Genomic DNA, 25508 nt, shown 5'->3' with positions numbered 1-25508 from the left:
TTCAGGCATCCACTGGGTGTCTTGAACATATCCCCTAGGATAATGGAGGATTACGGTATTTACAATGGCTCTGAAACCTCCCTTTTCAGAAAAAGTTTGCCAACCTCTGTTCTATTTCATAATGGAATGTAAAGTCTCTTACTAAATTGAGCCAGGCATGGTGGCTCATGCCTGTTATCTCAGCACTTTGGGAGGCTGAGTTGGGCAGATCAACTGAGGCCAGGAGTTCGAGAGCAGCCTGGCCAACATGGTGAAAATCTGTCTCTAGTAAAAAATAAAAATAGAAAAATTAGCCAGGTATGGTGGCGCATGCCTGTAATCCCAGCTACTCAGTGGCTGAGACACGAGAATCATTTGAACCTGGGAGGTGGAGGAAACAGTGAGCTGAGAACGTGCCACTGCACTCCAGCCTGGGTGACAGAGCAAATAAATAAATAAACTCTCTTATCAAATTAAACACTTTGATACTTCTAAATTTACATTTAAAGCAATTTACTTATTTTTGAGACAGGGTCTCACTCTGTTCCCCAGGCTGGAGTGCAGTGGCTCGCTCAACAACTCATTGCAGCCTCGATCTCCTAGGCTCAAGCTATCATCCCTAGCAGCTCAAACTTAGAGGAAGGTACCACCATGCCTGGCCAACATGTGTATTTTTTGCAGAGACAGGGTTTCGCCATGTTGCCCAGGCTGATCTGGAATTCCTGGGCTCAAGCTGGGATCAAATGATCTACCTACCTCATCCTCTCAAAGTGCTGGGATTACAGGTGTGAGCCCGGCATACGTTTAAGGCCAATTTAGGTGACTTTTTCTCTTCACTTCCCACTCCTCTCCTCTCTGCCCAACTGTCTTTTGGCTTACTAGCGACTTTCTTCGCATAGAAGTACTTATGCACATGTTTATTACAATATCCTGGGGTGGCAAAAAGAAAACCAGAGGCTCTGTCTAACTTTAGTTTAATAACAAGCATTCTAGCACAAACATTTTTCCAATAGTAAGTTTAAGTTCCATAATGGATTAGGAAATCGGGCCTATGTTAACCAGAACCCATGTCTTATGCCAATTTTTCCATCTGTATAGATCCCATATTGGGGGAAGGAAAGAGACTAACAGTTCCCAGTGCTAATTCAATAAACTGATTAAGAGTTGGCTGGAATAATATTCATCCAGCTTCAACAACAAAGATAAAACAGGTATGAGATGGTGACTTAGAACTAAATGTGTGTATGGCCAGGCGTGGTGGCTCACACCTGTAATCCCAGCACTTTGGGAGGCCGAGGGGGGCAGATCACCTGAGGTCGCGAGTTCGAGACCAGTCTGACCAACATGGAGAAACCCTGTCTCTACTGAAAACAGGAAAAAAAAGAAAAAAAATCAGTTGGGCATGGTGGTACATGCCTGTAATCCCAGCTACTCAGGAGGTTGAGGCAGGAGAGAATCACTTGAACCTAGCAGGCGGAGGTCGCGGTGAGCTGAGATCGTGTCATTGCATCCAGCCTGTGCAGTAAGAGTGAAACTCCGTCTCAAAAAATTAAAATTTAAATTTAAAAAAAAGAACTAAATGTGTGTCATTCAAAGGAATTAAACAGACTTTTTTTTTTCTTTTTTTTTTTTTGAGACCGAGTCTCGCTCTGTAGCTCAGGCTAGAGTGCAGTGGTACGATGATCTTGGCTCACTGCAATCTCTGCCCCAGGTTCAAGGGATTCTCCTGTCTCAGCCTCCCAAGTAGCTGGGATTACAGGCGTCTGCCACCACGCCTGGCTAATTCTTGTATTTTTTAGTACAGGCAGGGTTTCACCATGTTGACAGAGCTGGTCTGGAGCTCCTGACTTCAAGTGATCTGCCCACCTCGGCCTCCCAAAATGCTGGGATTACAGGTGTGAACCATGGGACCTGGCCCAAAAATTTTGTTAAAAAGAAATAAATGTGTGGGACATCTGTGGATTTGACAGTAGGTTCTTCACCACTTATAGCACCTGAAGTCCAGGTGTGGTGACACATTTAAGACTTTCAACAATAAAAATAAAGTGAAAAAAGAGTAAACCTTACGCTCAAAACATCAAGGGTAAAAGAGATGGTGCAATCTAGTAACATCACAGAGGTATTCAAAGATCTGGAAAGCAGCATAAACCTATCAGACTGACACATCAGAAAATACTACGTTTTCAGAGCAACTAGAAATATGTGATACAGGGGGAGGAGATAGTACTAAAACCAACCTCTGAGGCAAGTAATACAAAAATAAAACATCCCTCTCCCTACACTGGAATGGAAAAGCTAGAAGCCTACTTTCTGTGAAACTATCAAACCTGAAAAGCAATTTGAGTCGAAACTTTGAGTCCTCTTTATTCTTCCCAAATAATTAAACATTCTGCTGAATAAATCAAAATTCAATACACATACTTTAAATAGATGAAGGAGTAAGACTTAAGGGAGGATTTTATTTGGGCTACCTTGTAGAATAGGACTACCTATATCTTACTCTGTATTTACAGAAACACTTTAATAAGAATACAGAATATTCTTATTCTTTTAGAATAGAGGGCCGGGCCCAGTGGGTAACAGGAGCAGACACTTCATCTCAAGAAAAAAAAAAAAAAACAGAATACAGAATCTCTTTAATAAAGAGATTATTCTTAAGCAGGGGTCACTAATCAGTACAATTTTGATTGTACTGCACCCACATGTCTGATACGAGACACTCATTATAAAGGTATTTTTTTCTATGCCAGAGGAAATTTTTTAGTCCTTAACGATATATCCCTAAAAAGCAAACTAACAAACTTCAGCATTTGAATACCTCCAATGCGCTTTTTTTAAAAGAGGCGACACATTTAAAGTTTCCTTTACGCACCTAAACTTTCTGTAAGGATTTTATTATAATTTCTAATAATAAAATTAGTACTACACCACCAATATAATCAACACACAAATACTTGTGTCATTAATTACAATACCAATTATTTAACATGAGAAAAACCAGCCCTAAAAAGGTAGCTATGAAACCACTGGCACGCACTACAGGAGTGTTAATTCACACACAGGACTTATTAGGCATTTGAATTGCACATTACATTGGCTAAGCGCTTCATAATCATTGTATTAGCGGTTTCTAGTCCAAAACACCCCATGAAGAACTTTACAGAAGAGGAACCGAGGCCCAGAGAGGAACCAAAGAAAACCAAATTTTACCCTGGAGGAAATAACACCATTCTGTTAGAACGTGCCAGATACTTCTAATCACTTTTCATGCGCAATATGAATTTTGCCAAAGTAATTAATGAATATGAAAAATACCAAGAAAACGTACTGAATTCTACCAAAGCGTCTGACTGCTTAAACACTTAATTACTTGAGACTAACTACATTTCATTATATAGAAACAACTATAAGGAAGTAAAAGTCTCCCAAATGACAAACTTACTGGCTAAATATAAAGGAGTTATTTTTGTTCGCATTTGCAAAAAACAAACAAACAAGCGTAATCAAAGAAGCTCATCGAACAAGTTTAAAGTCAGGACCTGTAATAAGGAGTCAGAACCGTTACCAGAAAAAAAGAACCCAGCTCAAGCGGTGTAGTAGGGAGGAAGTTATTAAGAAGTCAGAATCTGCTGCTGCTTAACAGGCTCAGCCAGTCCATCTTTCAGAAGATAATAGTTCTAACCAGAACTTGTGGTTTAATCAGTGCATATCTCAGCACCAGCAATGGATCAAATCCAGTGTTTCTGAGGGTAACAAAAAACTTGAGCTGGCGCTAGATGTGGAGGAAAGTTATTTCCTTGCCCCACTTAAACATCCCTATGTCTTTTATCTTCGGGTTACATCTTAATGAGAAGGCACTATACTCTCACCCAGAGCACAGCTTCCCTGCGGAGCTGTCCTGACCCCAGCCAGGTTCCTCAATCAGAGCCCAGGAACCTAATTCCCTGGTTAGATCTCACCCAGCCAAGAGCCCCAGCCAAGAGCCCCAGCCGGTAAATCAAACACTCTTCCTCACGCCCTCCCTGCTAACCTCCCAGGCCAATTCCGTGACCTACATCCCTACACCCTGCACAGAGCCCCAAACTCCGCACCCCCCATTATACTTCCGCCCCACTGGCTTCCCAGTTAACCTTCGCCCCAGCCCCCACTCCATCTTTGTCTGGCTACCCCAAACGCGGCACCCCAGCGTTCCCCGACTCCCAACGGCAGCCCCTCCCCCACGCCGCCCCCCACCCTCCCGGCCTCGTCCCCGCCCCCACGCCCCCCATCCCCCGGCCGGTCACCCCGGCTCCGCGCCTCCCCGGCTTCACCAGACACGTCCCCTCCCCCGCTTCCTCCGTCCGCTCGTTCCCCACCCCGCGGCCCTCCGCCCACGCCCACCCTGCAACAGCGGGCGCTCCGCAGGCCTTTCACCTTGTCCATGAGCTTCCAGCACTTCTCCACCATCTTCTTGTCTACGGTCCCCGGCGGGTGGGGGCTGAGGTGGTGGTGGTGGTGGTGGTGGTGCGGCTGGAAGGCGTCCTTCATGAGCCCAATCAGGCCACCCGAGCCCGAGCCCCCGGAGCCGCCGCCGCCCCCGGCCCCAGAGCTCTTCTTCACGTTGCCGGCCATGGCCTGGGCAGGGTCGGAGCCCAGGCGGGTCCGCCGGCTCGGCTGGACTGCGAGCGAGGGAGAGAAGCAGGGCTTGAAGGAGGGGCCTCTCCCGGCCGCCGCCGCCGCCGCCGCCGCCGCCGCCGCTGCCGGCTATCCGGGCTGAGGGAGGAGCGGCCGTGGGGAGGGGAGTGGGCGGTGCCGGGAGAGCGCGGGACGCGCCCCTTCCGAGCGCGCGAGCCCGAGGCGGGCGGGGCGCGCGTCCCGGAGGCGGACCGGCTTACTGGTGAGCTCGGGGAAGCGGCCGGCCGCGGCCAGACTGCGCAGCGACGACCCCCGGGCCACCGGCTCCGAGCAGCCAGCGTGCCCACAACTCCCGGAACGCCGCAGCGAGGTTTCCGTGCCCGTCTCCCCCGCCCCTACGCCGGAGGTGGGGCGGGGCCAGGCTGGGGCGGGGCCGGCGGAACCTTCGGGCCTGCGCCCTCTGCTGGAGAAACGGGGAAAGGAGCGGCGGGGGATTGGAGGTGGGGGTAGGTCCAAGGTGGAGTCTGCGCAGTAGTCAGAAACCGAGACTTCCATGCTCCTTGTGGGCGGGAGGTTGGCGCTTCTGGAGTGGGTCATGGGAATGTTTAAATTAAGACAGGTGGCGATGGAATGGAAGTCTTGATGTCAAGTCTTTCCCCACGCCTGACAAATGACGAAATGGAGATTCGAGTTATTTGCTTATTTACACTGTGGGAGGATGGTGGGAGAAAAAGGAAAGTTATTTCTCCACCCCTTATTCAAGTCTTCATTAAGACACGACCAAGGACAGGAATATGAATGCTGCGGCCTGTTCCAGCCGGATTAGGCCCCCAGCAAGGCTTGAGACACTCAAGCCAGTAGCTCTTCTTCCAGGCCCTTTGACCTCTTGAAAAGAAAGTACTTCCTTTTTTTTTTTTTGGCTCGTGAAGACTAGTTACGTTTCTGGGAATTGAGTCTCAAACATGTATTTAAGATTCTCCTATTCGGAGCATTGCACCACAGGTCCGCGCCGCCAGCATGAGGGCCCCCTCAGAAGCTGACCTGCTACTGGCTCTGCCCGAGGGGGTTCTGTCTCCCGCCCAGGGAACAGAAATGCTGTTCCCGGTCACTTCCACTTCTCGGTCAATTACACTTCTCTAATGTAAAAGTTCCGTTGGAAGAACTTTGAAAATAGGAACTTCCCTTCCAAAGAAGGAAGTGCCCTGCCCTAATTTACTAATTCTGAGCCTCGGTTTTGGGAGTTTGCAGACCCAGGTGTGTCAGTAAGTATTAGTTCCGCCTTCGATCCCCCTCCAGGCTCTTCCACAAAGCACAAAGGATTAGTGAGCTATATTTATCAGGTGCTCCTGTAAAGGGGAAAATATCTTTGAATGCAGGGACCTTTCAGCCAGACATCCTGGGTTTGCAATTTAATCGCCTTTATCTAGAATTGATTTTGGAGTCAACATAATTTACTATCAGAAGAATTTCCTTTTATCAGTTTCCATTCAGGAAGAGAAGAATCTATGAAGGGAAAATCTAGGCAAAGCTCCATCCTTAGTGCCAACACCTAGTTGCAGGTCCTCCTTTTCTTTTCCCTGGACTGTTGAAACCTTTTCCTCTGCCTTCAATTCATCCTGCCACCATAGGCTTCCTATAGTGTAGTTCAGACAGCATCACAAACTTTAAACACTTCCCATTGCCTCTGGAATAAAATCGACAATCAAGTTGCTCTAACTCCAAGCTAAACAAACTTGTAGTTTTATACTACTCCCTGGTACACATGTCTTATGCTAACTGACTCACCAAGTCATCAAATACAATTCTTTTTATTTATTTATTTATTTATTTATTTATTTTTATTTTGAGACAGAGTCTCTCTCTGTCACCCAGGCTGGAGCGCAGTAGCACAATCTCAACTGAATGCAACCGCTGCCCACCGAGTAGCTGGGATTACAGGTGCCTGCCACCATGCCTGATTAATTTTTGTATTTTTAGTAAAGACGAGATTTCACAGTGTTGGCCAAGCTGACATGACCTCCAATTCCTGACCTGAGGTGATCCGCCCTCCTCGGCCTCCCAAAGTGCTGAGAATCACAGGCATGACCACCGCACCACCGCAATTCTTTCTTTCTTCATCACCATTACTCAGACAGTTCCCTTATTCCCTCTGCCTGAAGTGTGCTTTAAAATCCAATCCATTCAGCCCAGTGCAGTGGCTCATGCCTGTAATCCCAGCACCTTGTGAGGCCGAGGGGGGCGGATCACCTCAGGTCAGGAGTTGGAGACCAGCTTGGCCAACATGGTGAAATCTCGTCTTTACTAAAAATACAAAAATTAGCTGGGTTTAGTGGCGGGCACCTGTAATCCCAGCTACTCGGGAGACTGAGGCAGGAGAATCACTTGAACCCGGGAGCCAGAGGTTGCAGTGAGCCGAGATTGTGCCACTGCACTCCAGCCTGGGCAACGAGAGTGAAACTCTGTCAAAAAAAAAAAAAAAGAATAAATAAAGTAAGGTTAATAAGAAAAGGAAGATTGCCCTTTTCTTACCTTTTTTTTTTTCCAAAAAAAAAAAAAAATTAGCTGGGCGTGGCGCGAGCCACCACGCCAGGCCACAATTTTTATTTGACTTGTTTTAGAAAACGTACAAGAGAGGGGATTGGACTGTTGATCACAATGTCATTCCCATTCCAGATTATGCTAGAGTTGGTTCATCCTGCATCACATCGTGTAACATGTAGCCTTTTTCTTATCCCACTTCACCTTCACCCCAAACCACATCCTCATTCCGCACCTGAAAGTCCATTGACTGAGCCGAGCATGGTGGCTCACGCCTATAATCCCAACACATTGGGAGGCCGAGGCTGGCGGATCACTCGAGATCGGGAGTTTGAGACCAACCTGACCAACATGGCGAAACCCCATCTCTGCTAGAATACAAAAAGTAGCCAGGCGTGGTGGCGGGCACCTGTAATCCCAGCTACTCTGGAGGCTGAAACAGGAGAATGCCTTGAACCTGGGAGGCGGAGGTTGCAGTGATCCGAGATCGCACCACTCCACTTCAGCCTGGGCACAGAGCGAGACTTTGTCTCAAAAGAAAAAAAGGAAAGTCCATTGACTGAACGTATTTGTAAACTACATTCTCTTCTGGGGTATAGTTGCTTATATTCTGCAATCTCTATTCTAATGTCATTCTATGCATCAGGATGAGAAAAGAAAAGTAGCTCAAAACTGTCTGAACTGTGTGAGGTATGCAAAATTATCAGGCCCAGAGAAACATGAGTATGGGACTTCAGTCACAAACCCCCGACCCATGCCTGGGGGCAGTGGTTTAAAGGCATTTGGTCCCTGACTAGCTGCCTCACCCATCATCTTCATGTTCCTGGAATACAACGTACAGCCAATCAAATACCTTACGCTATGTTAATGCAAATGATTAGCAGACAGTTTAGGAACTGCCTCTTCTTTGCATTTGTTTGTTTATTTATTTATTTATTTTCGGTGGGGTGGTGGTGGTCTCAGGTTGCCCAGGCTGATCTTAAACTCCTGGCCTCAAGTGATCCTCCCGCCTGGGCCTCCCAAAGTGCTAAGATTATAGGCATGAGCCACCACACCTGGCCTCTTTTTTCCTTTAAAAAGACACTTGTCAGGAGGCTGAGGCAGGAGAATGGCGTGAACCCGGGAGGTGGAGCTTGCATGAGCCGAGATCGCACCACTGCACTCCAGCCTGGGCGACAGAGCGAGACTCCGTCTCAAAAAAAAAAAAAAAAAAAAGACTTGTTGGCCGGGCCTGGTGGCTCACGCCTGTAATCTCAGCACTTTGGGAGGCGGATCACGAGATCAGTAGTTCAAGACCAGCCTGGCCAAGATGGTGAAATGCTGTCTCTATTAAAAATACAAAAAATCAGCCAGACTTGGTGGTGGGAGCCTGTAATCTCAGCTACTCGGGAGGCTGAGGCAGGAGAATCACTTGAACCGGGAGGCAGAGGTTGCAGTGAGCCAAGATTGTGCCACTGCATTCCAGCCTGGGCAACAAGAGTGAAACTCCATCTCAAAAAAAAAAAAAAAAAAAAACCCACACACACACACTTGTAACTGCTACTAATCTAAGCCTATTGTCAAGGGCAACTTGAATCTATGCTCCTGGATTGCTGTCCTCAAACTTGGCCCAAGTAAACTCTCTGCTTAAATTTGTGCCAGTCTTTTCCTTTACATCAACAAGTAATGGGGACACTAATCATTCCACGGAAAAAAAAGTTTCCAACCAAGCAAGGTAGCTCCTGCCTGTAGTCCCAACACTTTGGGAGGCTGAGGCAGATGGATTGCTTGAGACCAGGAGTTCGAGACCAGGATGGGCAACATAGGGAAACCCTGTCTCTGTAAAAAATGCAAAAAATTTGCCAAGCTCAGTGGCTCATGCCTGCAATCCCAGCACTTTTGTCACAGGAAAGGGGTCCCGATCCAGATCCTAAGAGACCGTTCTTGGATCTCACACAAGAAAGAATTCAGGGCGACTCTAGAGTAAAGTGAAAACAAGTTTATTAGGAAAGTGTTGGAACAGAAGAATGGTGACTCCATAGACATAACCATTTTTATGGTTATTTCTTGATGAGATGCTAAACAAGGGGTGGATTATTCATGCCTCCCCTTTTTACACCATACAGGGTAACTTCCTGATGTTGCCATGGCATTTGTAAACTGTCATGGCGCTGGTGGGAGTGTAGCAGTGAGGACGACCAGAGGTCACTCTCGTCACCATCTTGGTTTTGGTGGGTTTTGGCCAGCTCCTTTACTGCGACCTGTTTTATCAGCAAGGTTTTTATGATCTGTATCTGTGCCAACCTTCTATCTCATCCTATGACTTAGAATGCCTTAACCTTCTGGGAATGCAGCCCAGTAGTTCTCAGCCTCATTTTACCCAGCTCCTCTTCAAGATGGAGTTGCTCGGGTTCACACAACCCTGACACTTGGAGACCAAAGCAAGCAGATCACCTGAGATTGGGAGTTCCAGACCAGCCTGGCCAACATGGTGAAACCCCATCTCTACTAAAAATACAAAAATTAGCTGAATGTGGTGGCACATGCCTGTAATCCCAGCTACTCTGGAGACTGAGGCACAAGAATCTCTTGAACCCAGGAAGCAGAGGTTGCAGTGAGCTGAGATCACACCACTGCACTCCAGCATGGGCCACAGAGTGAGACTGTCTCAAAAAAAAAAAAAAAAGAAAGAAAGAAAAACCTCCCAGGCCGGGCGCGGTGGCTCAAGCCTGTAATCCCAGCACTTTGGGAGGCCGAGACGGGCGGATCACGAGGTCAGGAGATCGAGACCATCCTTGCTAACCCGGTGAAACCCCGTCTCTACTAAAAAATACAAAAAAAAAAGAAACTAGCCGGGCGAGGTGGTGGGCGCCTGTAGTCCCAGCTGCTCGGGAGGCTGAGGCAGGAGAATGGCGTGAACCCGGGAGGCGGAGCTTGCAGTGAGCTGAGATCCGGCCACTGCACTCCAGCCTGGGCGACAAAGCGAGACTCCGTCTCAAAAAAAAAAAAAAAAAAGAAAAACCTCCCAAACAGGCTTCTAGATGAGGAGGACAGGGACAGGAACCCCCACTGCATTACAGCACAGGAGAAGGAGGTGGTGGAGGGAGAATAAATGAAAAACATGCTCAAGATTAGAAGAAGCTGGTCTGATGGTAGTGGGCTATCAGAACTTATTAACATTAGTCTCATGTCAAAGAAAAGAGTCAAACTCTGTAAAATATTTGAAGAGATTTATTCTGAGCCAAATATGAGTGACCAATGGCCCGTGACACAACTCTCAGGAGATCCTGACAAGTGCTGAAGGTGAACAGGCTACAATTTGGCTTTTTGCATCTTTGTTTTTTTTCAGACGGAATTGCACTCTTGTTGCCCAGGCTGGAGTGCAATGGCGCAATATCGGCTCCCTGCAACCTCCGCCTCCCGGGCTCAAGAGATTCTCCTGCCTCAGCCTCCCAAGTAGCTGGGATTACAGGCACCCACCAAAATGCTCGGCTAATTTTTTGTATTTGTAGTAGAGACAGGGCTTCACCATGTTGGTCACGCTGGTCTTGAACTCCTGACCTCAGGTGATCCACCTGCCTTGGCCTCGCAAAGTGCTGGGATGACAGGCGTGAGCCACTGCGCCGGCTTGCTTTATACATTTTAAGAAAACATAAGACATCAATCAATACATGTAAGATGTACATTGGTTCGGTCTAGAAAGGCAGGACAACTGGAAGTGAGGAAGTGGGTAAGGGAATTAGGGTTAGAATTAGGTTCCGGGTCATAAGTGAATTCAGAGATTTTCCAATTGACAATTGCTTGAAAGAGTTATTATCTAAAGATCTGGAATCAATAGAAAGGAATGTCTGGATCACAATAAGGGGTTGCAGAGACCACGGGTTTTTTTTAGACAGAGTTTTGCTCTGGTTGCCCAGGCTGGAATGCAGTGGCGTGATCTTGGCTCACCACAACCTCTACCTCCTGGGTTCAAGCGATTCTCCTGCCTCAGCCTCCCAAGTAGCTGGGATTACAGGCGCACACCACCATGCCCAGCTAATTTTTGTATTTTTCAGTAGAGAAAGGGTTTAATAATGTTGGCCAGGCTGGTCTCGAACTCCTGACCTCATGATCTGCCCACCTCAGCCTCCCAAAGTGCTGGGATAACAGGCATGAGTCACCATGCCCAGCCTCTTGTGGCTATTTCTACAGATCTGCTCCTGACAATAGGCAATGGACCAAAAATATTGAGGGTGACAGAGTTGAAGAGAAGTACCTAAAGAAAGAAGGCCAGGCGCAGTGGCTCATGCCTGTAATCCCAGCACTTTGGGAGGCTGAGGCAGGTGGATCACGAGGTCAGGAGTTCAAGACCAACCTGGCCAAGATGGTGAAACCCCATCTCTACTAAAAATACAAAAATTAGCCAGGCGTGGTGGTGGGTGCCTGTAATCCCAGCTACTCGGGAGGCTGAGGCAGAGAATTGCTTGAACCCAGGAGGTGGAGGTTGCAGTGAGCCGAGATCACATCACTGTACTCCAGCCTGGTGACAGAACAAGACTCTGTCTGAAAAAAAAAGATAGCCTGGTGCAGTGGCTCACGCCTGTAATCCAAGAAACTTGGGAGGCCAAGGCAGGCAGATCACTTGAGGCCAGGAGTTCAAGACCATGCTGGCCAATATGGTAAACCCCGTCTCTACAAAAAATATAAAAATTAGCCAGGTGTGGTGGCATGCGCCTATAGTCCCGGCTACTCAGGAGGTTGAGGTGGGAAGATCACCAGAGCCTGGAGAGGCTGAGGCTGCAGTGAGCCGTGATCATGCCACTGCACTCCAGCCTGGGTGACAGAGAGAGACACTGAGAAAAAAAAAATGCCAGGCGCGGTGGCTCACGCCTGTAATCCCAGAATTTTGGGAGGCCGAGGCGGGTGGATCACGAGGTCAGGAGATCGAGTCCATCCTGGCTAACACAGTGAAACCCCATCTCTACTAAAAATACAAAAAAATTAGCGGGGCGTGGTGGTGGATGCCTGCAGTCGCAGCATGAACCCGGGAGGTGGAGCTTGCAGTGAGCCGAGATCGTGCCACTGCACTCCAGCCTGGGCAACAGAGCGAGACGCTGTCTCAAAACAAAAACAAAAACAAAACAAACAAACAAAAAACCTAAAGAAACGGTCTGCAGGTCCCCTAATCCAAAAGGAGAAAAGCCCTGAAGTGTCTGCTGTTTTCACTCTAACCAGTATGGTGCCCAGAGATCCAAGTGGCAGATAGATGGCAAGCCTCAGGATAGCACAGAGCTGCAGGGAGAGTGAAGGCTGCCTGACAAGGGAGGGCCACCTGTCATACTCTCTCCCCCACATTAATTATTCCAGCCACTCCTGGCTCCAGCAGGACACTAAGAAGTATCCCCAAAGGGAGTCACCCCCAGTATTGCCCAGTAAATAATTTAAAAGCAAAAATGTGGGAAACTCAGGAGAAGGTCAAACAAGTCCACTAGAGGGAGCCCCAACCAACTCTATGCTGCAGGGAGCCTCACAAAGCAATGTCTCAACACCTGTCTGAAAATCAACCACACAAGGGAATGGGGAAATGTAGCAATAGATTAAGTAACTAGGAGAGAAGATAGCCATGTAAACACCTAGCTAAAACACAGGCTTTTCAAGAGCTACAAAATCAAACATTTAAAGATCAGGAAACTGATGCTGAGCAAAGTCAAATGGCTTGCCTCAGTTTACATATCCACAGTTGGGACTCAAACTCAAATGTCTTGTCTCTAACCTGAGCACTTTCCTGCACACTTGCATCCCTCTAGGTCAGTACCCTAGAGTCCATGGGTCTGCTGTTCCTTTGTGTCTCATTTCTCTGAAGTGGGAAACGCCCTCGACTACCTATTCCTGTACTTATTACCCTCATTCCACAGTGTACTGAAGAGGATCTTCAGTGGTTTGGGGTTTTTGTTTGTTTGTTTGTTTGTTTGTTTGAGACAGGGTCTCCCTCTGTCATCCAGGCTGGAGTGCAGTGGTGCAATCATAGCTCACTGCTGCCTCAACCTCCCAGGCTCAAGTGGTTCTCCTGCTTCAGCCTCCCGAGTAGCTGAGACTAACAGGTGTGCACCACCCTGCCAGGCTAATTTTTTAATTTTTTGTAGAAATGAGGTCTCACTGTGTTGTCCAGGCTGGTCTTGAACTCCTGGCCTCAAGTAATCCTCCTGCCTCAGCTTCTGAAAATGTTGGGATTATAGGCATGAGCCACCGCCCCCAGCTTAGATCTTCAGTTTTAAACCTACTAATGTCATTTTGCTGATGGGACCTCGGGATGTCAATTGTCCAACATGGCTACTGTCAGTCCTTTTCCTCTGTATCAGCACAACATATTATCTCAGATGTGTACATCTGAATTTGGAAGTCTCCAAATTGCAGGCCATGTCTACGTGGCAATGAATCATAACCAATCGGCCTCCAAAGCCCTTTCTTTTCAAACTATACTTAGGGTTTTGGGATAAGGAAAGAACTGACCCTTTGAGACCTTGATATTTTAAGCTTTGTGAGCTGATTTAGCCCATTCCACCTTCCTACCAACTCCATGTTTCCCAGTTGCCTGGACAACATACAGCCTCCCGAAACCCAACCTTCCAGCCCTCAGTCCTGCCCTCAAGAGAAATTTGCCACCAAGGATTGGCTCCCAGGACCCAGGCCCCGCCTCAGGCTCCTCGCTAGTTGGGCCTTCTCTCTGCCACTCCCCACGGGTGGGTCACTCCACAGGGAGCCCCAACACTGGCAGGAGAGGATCCTACAGGTAGGAAGAGGGGGTTGAGGATGATGGGAAGAGGGAGGGGAGCAGGTACAGGGATTTATCTAAAAGAGAGTTGTGAGGAGTGACTTCCGTACAGTCAGCCTGGTTGAGAGAAAAAACTTCACCCTCCCCGTTGACCCCAACCCTGCCTGAGGTTCCAAAGAGACTGTGAACTGACTTTTCTGAAGAGTATGAGATGCAAATTTGGAGTAGAACCAGGAGACTCCCCTGAGACTCCTGATTCAGTCAGGAAAGCATCCCTGTGTCCAGACCTAAACATAAGGTCCCCTCCTTCTCCCAGGACAGCAAGGAGATGCCACTTAAAAACAAAGAAAAAGGGAAGAAATCTGGGGCGCAGAAGAAAAAGAACTGGGGTGAGTCATGGTGGGTGGAGGTGCCCCCTGCTTCTCCATGTTCTGGCATGAAGACCACGCAGAGCTCCTCCAGAGAGAATTCAGCCTTCTACATGACAGGATGGAACTCTCTTGACCTTCCTCTTTCGTGTCCTTGAAGTCAGATGCAGGGAGCTGAGGAAGTGGGGAAATGGTCACTCACGCTGTCCTTTAAGCACCATCTAGCTTTGTGCCTTCCTAATATATTTGTCATGTGTATTTTGCATATCTGTTATGTGCTGGTTGGTAAGGACACAGTGCTGACTTCAGTAGACTCTGCCACCATGGATCCCTCATTTAGTGGTCCTCAGGTCTCCTGTGGCAAAAGTGCAGGGTGTGGGGCGAGGACGCAAGGAGAGTGAGGAATGCTGAGATCACGAAGAGCTGAGGCTCTGCCACTTGCCACAGCAGGTGCAGATGTGGAGGCTGAGTCCAGGCACAGGCTGGTGGTGCTGGAGAAGGAGCTGCTCCGAGACCACTTGGGTAAGGAGGGTAGAAGTTGGCATGGGGGTGGGCAACAGGGCAAGTGAAATGGGGCATTTCTGTATCCTGGGGGATTGGAGAGTTGGAGATACAGTGGGGGGCTAAGTTGAACCCTAACCATCCCCTAGTGGAAAAAGACAATGAGAGAGGGGTGGGCAGTGAGAGTTGATAAAGGAAGCTTTTTTTTTTTTTAGACAGAATCTTGCTCTATTGCCCAGGCTGGACTGCAGTGGTGTGATCATAGCTCACTGTAATCTCAAACTCCTGGACCCCAACAATCTTCCCACCTCAGCTTCACGAGTAGCTGGTGCACACCACCCTACCTAGCTACTTTATTTATTTATTTATTTATTTTTCTTTTTTAAAATTTATTTTATTTTATTATTTCATTTTATTTTATTTTACTATCTTTTTTTTTAAGACAGAGTCCTGTGCTCTGTTGCCCAGGCTGGAGTGCAGTGGCGCGATCTTGGCTCACTGCAACCTCTGCCTCCCAGGCTCAAGTGATTCCCCTGCCTCGGCCTCCCAAGTAGCTGGGATTACAGGCACACAGCCACCACACCCGGCTAATTTTTGTATTCTTATTAGAGACAGGTTTTCACCATGTTGGCCAAGCTGGTCTCGAACTCTTGACCTCATGATCCTCCCACCTTGGCCTCCCAAAGTGCTGGGATTACAGGCATGAGCCACTGCGCCTGGCCCTATTTATTTTTCTTATAGAGACAAGGTCTCACTCTGTTGCCCAGGCAGGTCTCAAACTCCTGGCCTCAAGCAATTCTCCCACCTAAGCCCCCCAAAATATTGGGATTACAGGCATGAGCCACCATGCCGGGCTATCCGGAAAGCTATTTTGTATAGGCAGAACATGGAGAGAGTCTTTACTTCTTAATAATGAGGAGCCTGTGAGACTCTAGGGATAAAAAACAAAAACAACAAAACCCAGAGAGAGAATAAGAGGCTGGACGCCCCGCCACCAGATTTCTAGAGACGGGCAAAATTCATCAAGTTCATGGGGGCTGATTTAGCGGGCCCCAGCCAGTCCTGACAGTGGCTCTGGGACTGCTCACAGCTGTACGGAGGGATGAAGCCCGTCGAGCCAAGGCTTCCGAAGACCAGCTGAAGCAGAGGCTGCAAAGGGTGGAGGCTGAGCTGGAAGGGGCCCGAAGTGAAGGGAAGGCCATATATGCAGGTGTGTGGTCTGTTGAGCAGGTGGGCAGGAGACAGGGGCCTGGAGGAAGACAACCAGCAGGGTCAGATGATGCAAGGAAGGGAAACAAGGAGGGCTTCCAACTGCCAGGCCTGGTCTTGGTCTTCCCCGAACAGTACAAATCAGGCAGGATCCTGCAGGAATCAAAGGCAGGTAGGTTCCTGGGATCCCAGGCAGGGGCCTGCCAGGATGCCTGGTGCCATGTGCTTGATGCTGTGTAGGATACACATGCAGTCATAGCCATCACCTCAACCATCCTATGGGAGGGGAGAAGGACTAGCATCCCCATCCAAAGCTGGACGGTGGGGGAGGTGGGTTGGGCTTCCTTTCCCTTCCTCAGGTTTTCATGGTCTCTAGCTTCTCAGAATCACAAAAAGAACCAAGAAGACCATGGGCCGGGAGTGGTGGCTCACACCTGTAATCCCAGCACTTTGGGAGGCCGAGGCGGGCGGATCACGAGGTCAGGAGATCGAGACCATCCTGGCTAACATGGTGAAACTCCGTCTCTACTAAAAATGCAAAAAATTAGCCGGGTGTGGTGGCAGGTGCCTGTAGTCCCAGCTACTCGGGAGACTGAGGCAGGAGAAGGGGGTGAACCCGGGAGGCGGAGCTTGCAGTGAGCCAAGATCGCACCACTGCACTCCAGCCTGGGCGACAGAGCGAGACCCCGTCTCAAAAAAAAAAAAAAGAAAAAGAAAAAGAAGAACCAAGAAGGCCTTTGTGCTCCTGTTCCACTAGACCAAGTAGAGTCTTCCCCACCCACAACTTCATTTCCTTTCTCCATCGCTCCATCTCCGACCTGGGTCCCTGGCGGCCTACTGCCCCCACCCCAGAGATGAGTCGCCAGTGCCATGCCCTGCAGGAGGATATGCAATCCCGCAGCAAGCAGCTGGAGGAAGAAGTCAAGGGCCTTCGGGGGCAGCTAGGTAGGTTTCCCCATCCCCCAAGCCCCTTGTCTCCAAGAGTTGCAGCAAGGGCCAGCATGAAGGGGCAGACTTCAAAGTCTCTGCTCCAGAAAGCTGCCACCTGGGCTCTGGGATCACTTTCCCCACTTTCACTGACCCTCCACCACCGAGGACTGGAGCAGAGGGTTCGGGATGCCAAGAATCTCTGTTGTAAGTAAAGAAGAGGTGCCAGGCGCAGTGGCTCAGGCCTGTAATCCCAGCACTATGGGAGGCCAAGGCGGGCGGATCGCCTGAGGTCAGGAGTTCGAGAACAGCCTGGCCAAATGGTGAAACCCTGTCTCTACTAAAAATATAAAAATTAGCCGGATGTGGTGGCGCACACCTGTAATCCCAGCTACTCGGGAGGCTGAGGCAGGAGAATTGCTTGAATCCGGGAGGCAGAGGTTGCAGTGAGCCGAGATCGCGCCATTGCACTCCAGCCTGGGCGACAGAGCAACTCTGTCTCAAAAAAATAAATAAAAATAAAAAAGAAGAGGTAGGCGTCACACCCCATTTCCTCCTCTCCAAGTCCAGCCCTACCTAACTCCCCACCACTGCCATGTCTCTTGTGAGCAAAACATATTCCCTTTTAGTTTAGCTAATTTCTACAACGAAACTAAGGGAAAATGTTTGACTTATTTACTTACAAGACCTAGCACCCGGTAGGTCCTAAATAACTGTTCACTAAATAAATGAATAAACACTCCCAATAAGCAAAAATATTTTTAAAAACTAGGAAGCCTTTGCTTCTCTTCTCTTGCCTCCTGCTTACAAAATAATGTTGAAATATCTCAGCATGACACATGAGGTCTTGCACAATTTTGGTCCCAAAGTGTTCATACCTTAAAAATGCCTTCAGCCAGGCTCAGTGGCTCACCTCTGTAATCCCAGCACTTTGGGAGGCCAAGGCGAGAGGATTGCTTGAGGCCAGGAGTTCGAGACCAGCCTGGCCAATATGGTGAAATGCCGTCTCTACTAAAATTACAAAAATTAGCCGGGCATGGTGGCATGTGCCTGTAATCTCAGATACTTGGGAAGCTGAGTCAGAAGAATCACTTGAATCCAGGACGCGGAGGCTGCAGTGAGCCGAGATCGCACCACTGCACTCCAGCCTGGGTGACAGAGTAAGACTCCGACCAAAAAAAAAAAAAAAAAAGCCTTTGGTTTAGCTATAGATGGCCAGGAGCTGCTTATCTGCCATTCAGACCCTGGGTTCCTTTCCTAATCTTTGCTTTACCTCAAATTCCAAGTCAATCAATAACTCAATTGTTTTTGTTTTTGTTGTTGTTGTTTTTTGTTTTTGTTTTGTTTTGTTTTGTTTTTTTGAGACGCAGTTTCGTTCTGGTTGCTCAGGCTGGAGTGCAATGGCGCAATCTCGGCTGACAGCAACCTCTGCCTCCCAGGTTCAAGCCATTCTCCTGCCTCAGCCTCCCGGGTAGCTGGGATTACAGATGTGTGCCACCATGCCTGGCTAATTTTTGTATTTTTAGTAGAGATGGGAGTTTCACCATGTTGGCCAGGACTCCTGATCTCAGGTAATCCGCCCTCCCCGGCCTCCCATAGTGCTAGGATTACAGGCGTGAGCCATCACACCCGGCCAATGAATCAATGTTTACGGAGCACTTCCTGTATACTAGCTAGGTGCTTTGTCATCCATCATCGTGTTTAAAGGTCACAGCATACCCCTGAGAGATGTGTCATTCTCTCTTTAAAGATGAAGACACCAGCTAGCTGCGGTGGCTCACGCCTGTAATCCCAGCACTCTGGGAGGCTGAGGTGGGCGGATCACGAGGTCAAGAGATAGGGACCATCCTGGCCAACATGGTGAAACCCTGTCTCTAATAAAAATTTAAAAATTAGCTGGGCGTGGTGGCATGTGCCTGTAGTCCCAGCTACTCAGGAGGCTGAGGCAGGAGAATTGCTTGAACCCAGGAGGCGGCGGTTGCAGTGAGCCGAGATCATGCCACTGCACTCCAGTCTGGCGACAGAGTGAGACTCCATCTAAATAAATAAATAAATAATAAATAAAAAGATGAAGACACTGAGGCTCAGAAAGAGACATGTCTGTGGTCACCTAGGTAGTAATCCGACTTTGGAGCCTTCTGTCTCAAGCCCACCATTCTCTGCTACACCTCAGTGGAGCTTCAGCTTTTACAGGGACTGCAGGAAAGTTGGTGATGCTGGGGGAGTCTGGAATGAGCCCATTCAAGGTCTCCTTTCCAGATACCTTTGGAGACTGGTCAAGGATAGAGTGTCACCATCCTGCTGTCTTTCATCCTGCCTGCCCCCAGAGGCATGCCAAAGGGAAGCTGCGGCTGCCCGGGAAGAGGCTGAACAAGCTCTAAGAGAGCGGGACCAGGCCCTGTCTCAGCTTCGGACCCACGTGGCAGACATGGAGGCAAAGTATGAGGAAATCTTACAGGTAAGCACCACCTCCTGGATCCCAGTCATCCCAGTACCCAGGACTCCCCCATGCCCACAAACCCCAGCTAGTGTGATGACTGACAACCCAGGGGTAAGGAGAAGACGTATCTCCAAGGGAGCCCCGCTCTATCCTGAGGGCAGAGAGGGGATACAACCATGTCTACTGGGCAAGGAAAGCTTACGAACCAACCTGGGGCAGCCCTCACTCCTTCCCTGTCTCTTCCTGGGGGCTGAAATATTGATGTCTGCAGGACAGTCTGGACAGGCTCTTGGCCAAGCTGAGAGCCATCAAGTCACAGTGGGATGGGACGGCATTGAGACTCCATGCCAGGCACAAGGAGCAGCTACGCCAGTTTGGACTCACCGCCCTGGATCTTTGAGGCCATCAGCCCCTAGTCTCTAGTGTTCTCTGAGGCGCCAGCAATAAAGTGTCTTGATGTAGAACTCAGTAGAGCTGTGGGCTCTGGCCTTTTGGCAGAGAGGAGTGGATCTTTTTTATTTTTATTTTTATTTAGTTTTCTTCTTTTGTTGTTTTTTTCTTTTGTTTTGTTTATTTTTAGGAGTGGCTCTCATGCAGACATCTCAGTTCTGGGTTGACCCATTATCCCTGAGACTCAGTGATAGGAAAGAAATTTGACCAGGTCTCACCTTTTCTCCTGCAGAAGCCGCATCCCACCCCTTGAGCCTGAGGCCCTTTTGGTCCCTTCACACCACTGTCCCTTACCCCCACCAACACAAACACAGGCAGTCAGATTTATGGGGAACGGCCACTTCTATAACAAATGCAACGGTGACCAAGCACCACCCTCCGGCAATGCTAAGGCACCCACAGCGGGCAGGCATAGCTGGTCTCCACATTTTTGCATTACACTCAAGTGTCCTGGAGTCATATCTAGAAAAGGTCCAGATGGCTTAAATCCTAGCCAGACCCACAGCCACACCTTCATCCCTGGGACACAGCTCTCCAAACTCCCATATGACATCCTCTGGAGCCTCAGACTCCTTCAGGAACCTGCCTGAGGCCTCCATCCACACCCTCTGCTAGAAGGTGGGCCTGCAGGAAGCGGGGGAGCACCTGGGCCAGCCTGTGATGGGTGGTGCCTGAGTTCCTTCAGTCTGGCTTAGAGAGAGCAATCCTGCCTCCACCACCTCGGGCTGGAGAGTGAAGACACAGTAGCCCCTGGGTATGTCTGTACCAGGCAGAGGTGCTCTACAGCAGCTCCGAGGCCAGAGCCCAGTCCTGTGCAGAGAGAGGAGGTAGAAGGTCATTCCAGGTGGCACCCAGAAGAGTTCCTTTTTCTTTCTCACCCCTGCCCTGCAATGCCCAGGAATGGGGCTTATTTCACGGGTCCTTCTGTCCCCACCTACCACAACCTGAAGTCCCAACCTGCATGCCCCACACTGCTTCACCTTGTACCTCGCCCACTCTGCCCTTCTTTCTCACTCCTCCCTGCCCTCTGTAACTACTCACAGTCCCATCCGTTTCTTCTTCCTCACCTCTGCAGCCCCAGTGGGAATCCAGGCTTCCAAGCCCCGCAGAGACCTGGCTGCCAGCTTCAGGCAGAGGGGTGGCTCAGCCTCAGGCAGCTGCTGAAGCCTCTCCAGGTCATTCTCTCCCCCAACAGGATACCCGTTCACTTCCAGAATCACATCTCCCACTTGCAGCCCAGCCCGGGCAGCTGAGCCTCCGGGAGTCACCTGGTGGTGTGGGGGCATGCAGAACAGGGGACACCAGGGGAAAGTTTGCTGGCTTAAGGCTCTGGGAGGGAAGAAGAGGAAGACTGATCAGGCAGCAAAGGATTGAAGGGATCCAAGATGCATGGGGCATCAGTCACCTGGGAGATGAAGAGACGAGGCCCACTGGCCACACAGCTGAGTCGGAAGCCATAGCCGCCACCAGGCCCAGGGTACAGAAAGCACTGTCGGGAGCCCAGAGGGACAGAAGGCACGCCTGTGTCTTCAAGCGAAGGGACCTCTGTCTCAACCAGTGAGGCTGAGCTGCTGCCCTGGGGAGAGGCGGGAGCCTCTGTGTTCTCCAAGAAGAGGAGTGGGGATAGGCGAACCTGGAAGGTGGCAGGTAGAGCAAATCTGTTGGACCCAAGCCCTGCTCCACTCCTGCCCCAACCCTAGCCCCTGCCCCTCAGCACGCACCATGCTGAAGAAGCGGTCAGCCTCAGGGTCGACGACAATGAGGGAGACACAGGAGCCCTGCGCCTGGATCCTGGACACTGTCTCCTCATGGCCCAGCCCCTCCACGCTCTCCCCAGCCACAGCCACCAGCCGGTCCCCAGCCTGCATCCCAGCCTTCTTGGCTGGCAGTCCCGGGTCCACTTCCCACAGGAACTGTCCTGGGGCATACACATCCTCACTGCTCCCCTCCAGCTATCCTAGGCCACTGTGTGCACACCAGGGGACTGACCCCGGAGTGAACAGGAAGAGGCGGCCCAGGGCCAGAGCTCAGACAGGGACACCTCTTCTGTGCACTGAAAGGTGTATATACACTTGTGTGCCCACCCCAAGGCCCACCTTCCCCCACCACCCCCAGGGCTCCTACTCACCAGGGCGACCGTCAGGGCCCTTTTCCTCCCGGAGCAGGAACCCAAAACCCTGGGGCCCTTTCTCTAGGTGCAGACAGCGGGGCTTGTTGGGCAGTGCCCAGCCCTCTGCCAGGGGTGCAGCCAGGGGCAATCCCAGCTGGCGACACTGTTCCTCCACCTCTGGCCCTGCCACCAGCAAGGTCACCTGCTGTCCACTCTGCCAAAGCTGTGGGGACCCAGCAGGGCATCAGTATAACACCTGGGCAGGGAGAGAAGAGGCATGCTCCCCCCACAGCCCCTCCTCCCAGGCACTAAGTGGAGCCTGGCACAAACTGTAGAGGGGCAGGATGGTGATCAAGGTAGGAGACCAGATAAGGAGGTTAGGTGCATAGGGGAGGAGGCGTCTTCCCGAGGTGGGGCCCAGGCCCAGACTGGGGGAGGAGAGTGGGAGACAGGCAGCCACACCTTCCTGGTGAGTTGGTTGTGAGTGAGCTTCTCCACACTGACCCCATTCACTTCCAGCAGTCGGGCCCCGGGGGGCACCCCTGCCCGCTCAGCTGCTCCTCCAGTACTTAGCACCAACCAGAAAGGACCCTGATTGCCTAGAAATCAAAAAAAAAAAAAAAAAAAAAAAAAAAGTTCCAGTCTGTTGCCTGCCTGCCCTGAACAGGGACTGAAATCCCTCATCCTTGCCACCCCCTCGCACCCTCTGGGCTCACCATGGGTGACGCCGAAGCCAAAACCACCCTCATCTTTCACTATGTGGCACAGCCGGGGCCGGACCCCTGGGCCTAGGGTGGGACAGAGGTGGGCATCTTCTCCCAGCTGAGCTCGGGCCACGTCATGTGCATGCCGTGCCAAGACTGTCAGCAACACCCGAGGACCGCTGGCCCGGATGCGGCGTACCACCTGGACAGAGGGCACGTGGGCGTGGGTTTGGTCTAGACCCTCTTGCCAACCCCCAGGACCTCCCTGGAATCCACATTTTTTTGCCATGGGAATAGGCTTTTTTTCTTTCTTTTCTTTTTTTTTTTTTTTTTTTTTTGAGATGGAGTTTCGCTCTTGTTGCCCAGGCTGGAGTGCAATGGCACAATCTCGGCTCACTGCAACCTCCGCCTCCCAGGTTCAAGTGATTCTCCTGCCTCAGCCTCCCGAGTAGCTGCGAATACAGGCGCCACCACCACGCTCAGCTAATTGCTGTATTTTTAGTAGAGACAAGGTCTTGCCATGTTGCCCAGGCTGGCCTTGAACTCCTGACCTTGGGTGATCCACCCGCCTCGGCCTCCCAAAGTGCTGGGATTACAGGCATGAGCCACTGCGCCCAGTGGGAATCAGCTTTCTAGATGCTTTCCCCAACCCCTCTGACTTGGGCACTCCTAAATCCTGGGGTGTAGGGGAGTGAGGCTTGTGCCTTGCTGCCATAGTGCCCAGGGGACTGAGCAACCCGCTTCTCTTTTTGAGGTGCTAGCATGCTCTCCCGGACCACAGCCTTACCACCGCGTAGTCTTCGTGTTCCACAACATCGTTGTTCACCGCCAGGATTCTGTCTCCTTCCTGAAGACCCTGGCGCTGGGCAGAGGTGCCTGGGTCCACCCTGCACACCACATGCCCAGCCCTGCCCAGCTCCTGCTGCAGGTGGAAGCCAAAACTCTTGCCCTTCTCTTTGCTCAGCAAGCAGAAGCGAGGCCGCTCCAGGCTCCAGGGATCTGGAGGGTGAGGTGGGCAGCAGAAAAGGGGGAGGAGAGGGCACAGCCCAAGTACAGGTTCGCCATGTGCCTGGCAGACCCTGTGTCCTGATACAAGCAGTTTCTGCCTGGTTGGGTGTTGGGTGGTGGGGTGAACACTTCATGGGCAGAGGGACTGGGACAGGAGAATACGCCTGGCCCCTCCTATCTCTACTCCCAACCAAGGCTGTTATCAGAGGGAGACTGAGTGAGTGGTTACCAAGGAGATGGGAGGCTGTGTGGAGTTGTGGTGCCTCCAGGGAAAGGGAATGGTTGTCAGTGGGTGAGGGAGTTACCAGAGGGGTCGTGGTCTTCGGCCAGTGAGAGGACAGGATTATCAATGCCCAGCTTTGGGTTAAACTTAAACTTCCTGCAAGGAGGCAGGGGAAGCAGGTACAAGCTGGCAGCTGGACTTGGGTCCCAGGATCTCCTTTGGGTGCTAATGGCAGTGAAGCGCTTCCCTGCCTCCGATTCTTTCTTCCCCTTGCCCCAACCCTCATGGCACTTACAGAGTTAACGAGGCTGCGTCCTGCAGATCTACTGGGCAAAGAAGTGGGTGAGAGGAGGAGAGTCACATTCTTCTCCCCAGATGTGCCTCTTCCATTGGCATAAACTAAAAGGACTCAGGGGAACCCCCAAACTCAGGGCATGCCCCCTCCATTCTGCTCCAAAAGGGTCTTCTCTTCTCACTGCCATACGCACAGGAATATTGTGCGGTCCTCTCCCTTCCCCTCCCCCCAAGTCCTTGGCACATAAATCTGAGCATATCAGTACAGGGTGTGGACCAGGAAGACAGACATATCAACTCACTACTTTTCTCCTGACTTGTTTACCTGCCTCAGGGCTCCAAGCCCCAAAATCAAGTGTGCCCTGGTCCCAAAGCTTCAGCCTCCAAGTCGGCCCCCTGCCTGTCCCAAAGTCCCCTGCAGAGGATTTCTCCTGGCCTCCTACCTGCAGCTTTCTCCATAGCTGGATCAGCAACCCAGTGCTGGGGTAGGGACAAGGTTCGTCCAGTCACTGACCCTCCCACCCATCCCCTCCCAGGTCCCGCCTCCTTGAAGACGCTGTGGAAGCAGTGGGGTAATGGTTAACGGCAGTGAGAGTCTTTTTTTTTTTTTTTTTTTTTTTTTTTGAGACAGAGATTAGCTCTTGTTGCCCAAGCTGGAGTGCAATGGCACAATCTTGGCTCATCACAACCTCTGCCTCCCAGGTTCAAGCAATTCTCCTGCCTCAGCCTCCTCAGTAGCTGGGATTACAGGCATGTGCCACCACACCCTGCTAATTTTGTATTTTTAATAGAGATGGGGTTTCTCCGTATTTGTCAGGCTGGTCTCAAACTCCCAACCTCAGGTGATCTGCCCGCCTCGGCCTCCCAAAGTGCTGGGATTACAGGCGTGAGCCACCATGCCCCGCTTAGTCTTATTCTCTGGGAAAGTGTGAGTTCATACTGACTCTATCCTGGGCCCAAGACTTTTCTGGAGACCCTGAATCTGACCCCGTTGCCCCTCTGTGCAGAGAAAGGCATATTGCTGGTCACTAACTCCCAGCCTGGGGGGTAAGTGTGAAAAGGGTGATAAGAATTCTATGGCCCATGGTATGGTTTGGCTGTGTCCCTACCCAAATCTCATCTTGAATTGCAGCTCCCATAACTCCCTCGTGTCATGGGAGGTACCCGGTGGGAGGTAATTGAATCACAGGGGCAGGTTTTCCTGTGCTGTTTTCATGAGAGTGAATAAGTCTCATGAGATCTGATGGTTTTATAAAGGGGAGTTCCCCAGCACACACTCTCTTGCCTGCTGCCATGTAAGATGTGACTTTGCTCCTCATGTGCCTTCTGTCACAATTGTGAGGCCTCCCCAGCCATGTGGAACTGTGAGTCAATTAAACTTCTTTCCTTTATAATTTTTTTTTTTTTTTTTTT

The 25508-nt window shown here is 50.4% G+C and overlaps 3 protein-coding genes across 23 annotated transcripts in view; 1 reads left to right on the top strand and 2 right to left on the bottom strand.

Annotated features, from left to right (window-relative positions):
• CBL (Cbl proto-oncogene) overlaps nucleotides 1-4709 on the bottom strand; it is a 103442-nt gene extending 98733 nt beyond the window's left edge. For all 4 annotated transcript variants that reach the window (XM_074015437.1, XM_005579916.5, XM_045370925.3 and 1 more), the window contains exon 1: nucleotides 4393-4709. Coding sequence is in view for 2 of the 4 variants with exons in the window: in XM_005579916.5 (XP_005579973.1) it covers nucleotides 4393-4590 (198 nt within the window). In the remaining 2 variants the exon portion in view is untranslated. The remainder of the gene's footprint in view (nucleotides 1-4392) is intronic.
• Nucleotides 4710-13836: 9127 nt separating this feature from the next.
• On the top strand, nucleotides 13837-23463 carry DRC12 (dynein regulatory complex subunit 12 homolog). Of its 10 annotated transcripts, none has more exons than XR_012423787.1 (7): nucleotides 13837-13879; nucleotides 14178-14250; nucleotides 14677-14751; nucleotides 15821-15940; nucleotides 16792-16884; nucleotides 19126-19324; nucleotides 23325-23463. XR_012423787.1 is itself a non-coding variant. In XM_045370935.3 (7 exons), the coding sequence occupies exons 2-7, from the start codon at nucleotides 14190-14192 to the stop codon at nucleotides 19704-19706; spliced, it is 606 nt and encodes a 201-aa protein (XP_045226870.2). In that variant the 5' UTR covers nucleotides 13837-13879; nucleotides 14178-14189; the 3' UTR covers nucleotides 19707-19767. The 10 variants fall into 10 exon arrangements, 6 of the variants coding, with proteins under 6 accessions (XP_045226870.2, XP_065385170.1, XP_045226869.2 ...); XR_012423788.1 differs by lacking the exon at nucleotides 23325-23463 and adding an exon at nucleotides 19583-19767; XR_012423786.1 differs by lacking the exon at nucleotides 23325-23463 and adding an exon at nucleotides 19578-19767.
• On the bottom strand, nucleotides 20080-24588 carry NHERF4 (NHERF family PDZ scaffold protein 4). 9 transcript variants are annotated; one of them, XM_005579912.5, is made up of 11 exons: nucleotides 24539-24588; nucleotides 24097-24127; nucleotides 23884-23957; nucleotides 23358-23569; nucleotides 22583-22772; nucleotides 22329-22465; nucleotides 21885-22089; nucleotides 21478-21674; nucleotides 21162-21389; nucleotides 20824-21024; nucleotides 20080-20566 (listed from the first exon to the last, which is right to left on the bottom strand). In XM_005579912.5, exons 1-11 carry the CDS (start codon nucleotides 24552-24554, stop codon nucleotides 20537-20539), a joined length of 1521 nt encoding a protein of 506 aa, XP_005579969.3. In that variant the 5' UTR covers nucleotides 24555-24588; the 3' UTR covers nucleotides 20080-20536. The 9 variants fall into 9 exon arrangements, 8 of the variants coding, with proteins under 8 accessions (XP_005579969.3, XP_005579970.3, XP_005579972.3 ...); XM_005579913.5 differs by having other exon boundaries at nucleotides 24097-24124; XM_005579915.5 differs by having other exon boundaries at nucleotides 22371-22465; nucleotides 24097-24124.
• Nucleotides 24589-25508: the final 920 nt, after the last annotated feature.

The sequence above is a fragment of the Macaca fascicularis genome, chromosome 14 (assembly GCF_037993035.2).
Source record: "Macaca fascicularis isolate 582-1 chromosome 14, T2T-MFA8v1.1".
Taxonomy (NCBI): domain Eukaryota; kingdom Metazoa; phylum Chordata; class Mammalia; order Primates; family Cercopithecidae; genus Macaca; species Macaca fascicularis.
The sequence above is the reverse complement of the archived record's forward strand: the minus strand, read 5'-3'. Positions and strand labels throughout refer to the sequence as shown.

Excerpts from the sequence above, each read along its gene's own strand:
- DRC12 (XM_065529098.2), top strand. The coding sequence starts at position 14,190 with ATGCCACTTAAAAACAAAGAAAAAGGGAAGAAATCTGGGGCGCAGAAG. Across the intron at positions 14,251-14,676 it reads GCAGAAGAAAAAGAACTGGG|CAGGTGCAGATGTGGAGGCT; the intron begins GTGAGTCATGGT and ends CACTTGCCACAG. Across the intron at positions 16,885-19,193 it reads GGGCCTTCGGGGGCAGCTAG|AGGCATGCCAAAGGGAAGCT; the intron begins GTAGGTTTCCCC and ends GCCTGCCCCCAG.
- NHERF4 (XM_045370931.3), bottom strand. The coding sequence starts at position 24,087 with ATGAGGGTTGGGGCAAGGGGAAGAAAGAATCGGAGGCAGGGAAGCGCT. Across the intron at positions 22,466-23,357 it reads AACACGAAGACTACGCGGTG|GCAATCAGGGTCCTTTCTGG; the intron begins GTAAGGCTGTGG and ends TTTGATTTCTAG. Across the intron at positions 22,090-22,328 it reads ACAACCAACTCACCAGGAAG|CTTTGGCAGAGTGGACAGCA; the intron begins GTGTGGCTGCCT and ends GGGTCCCCACAG.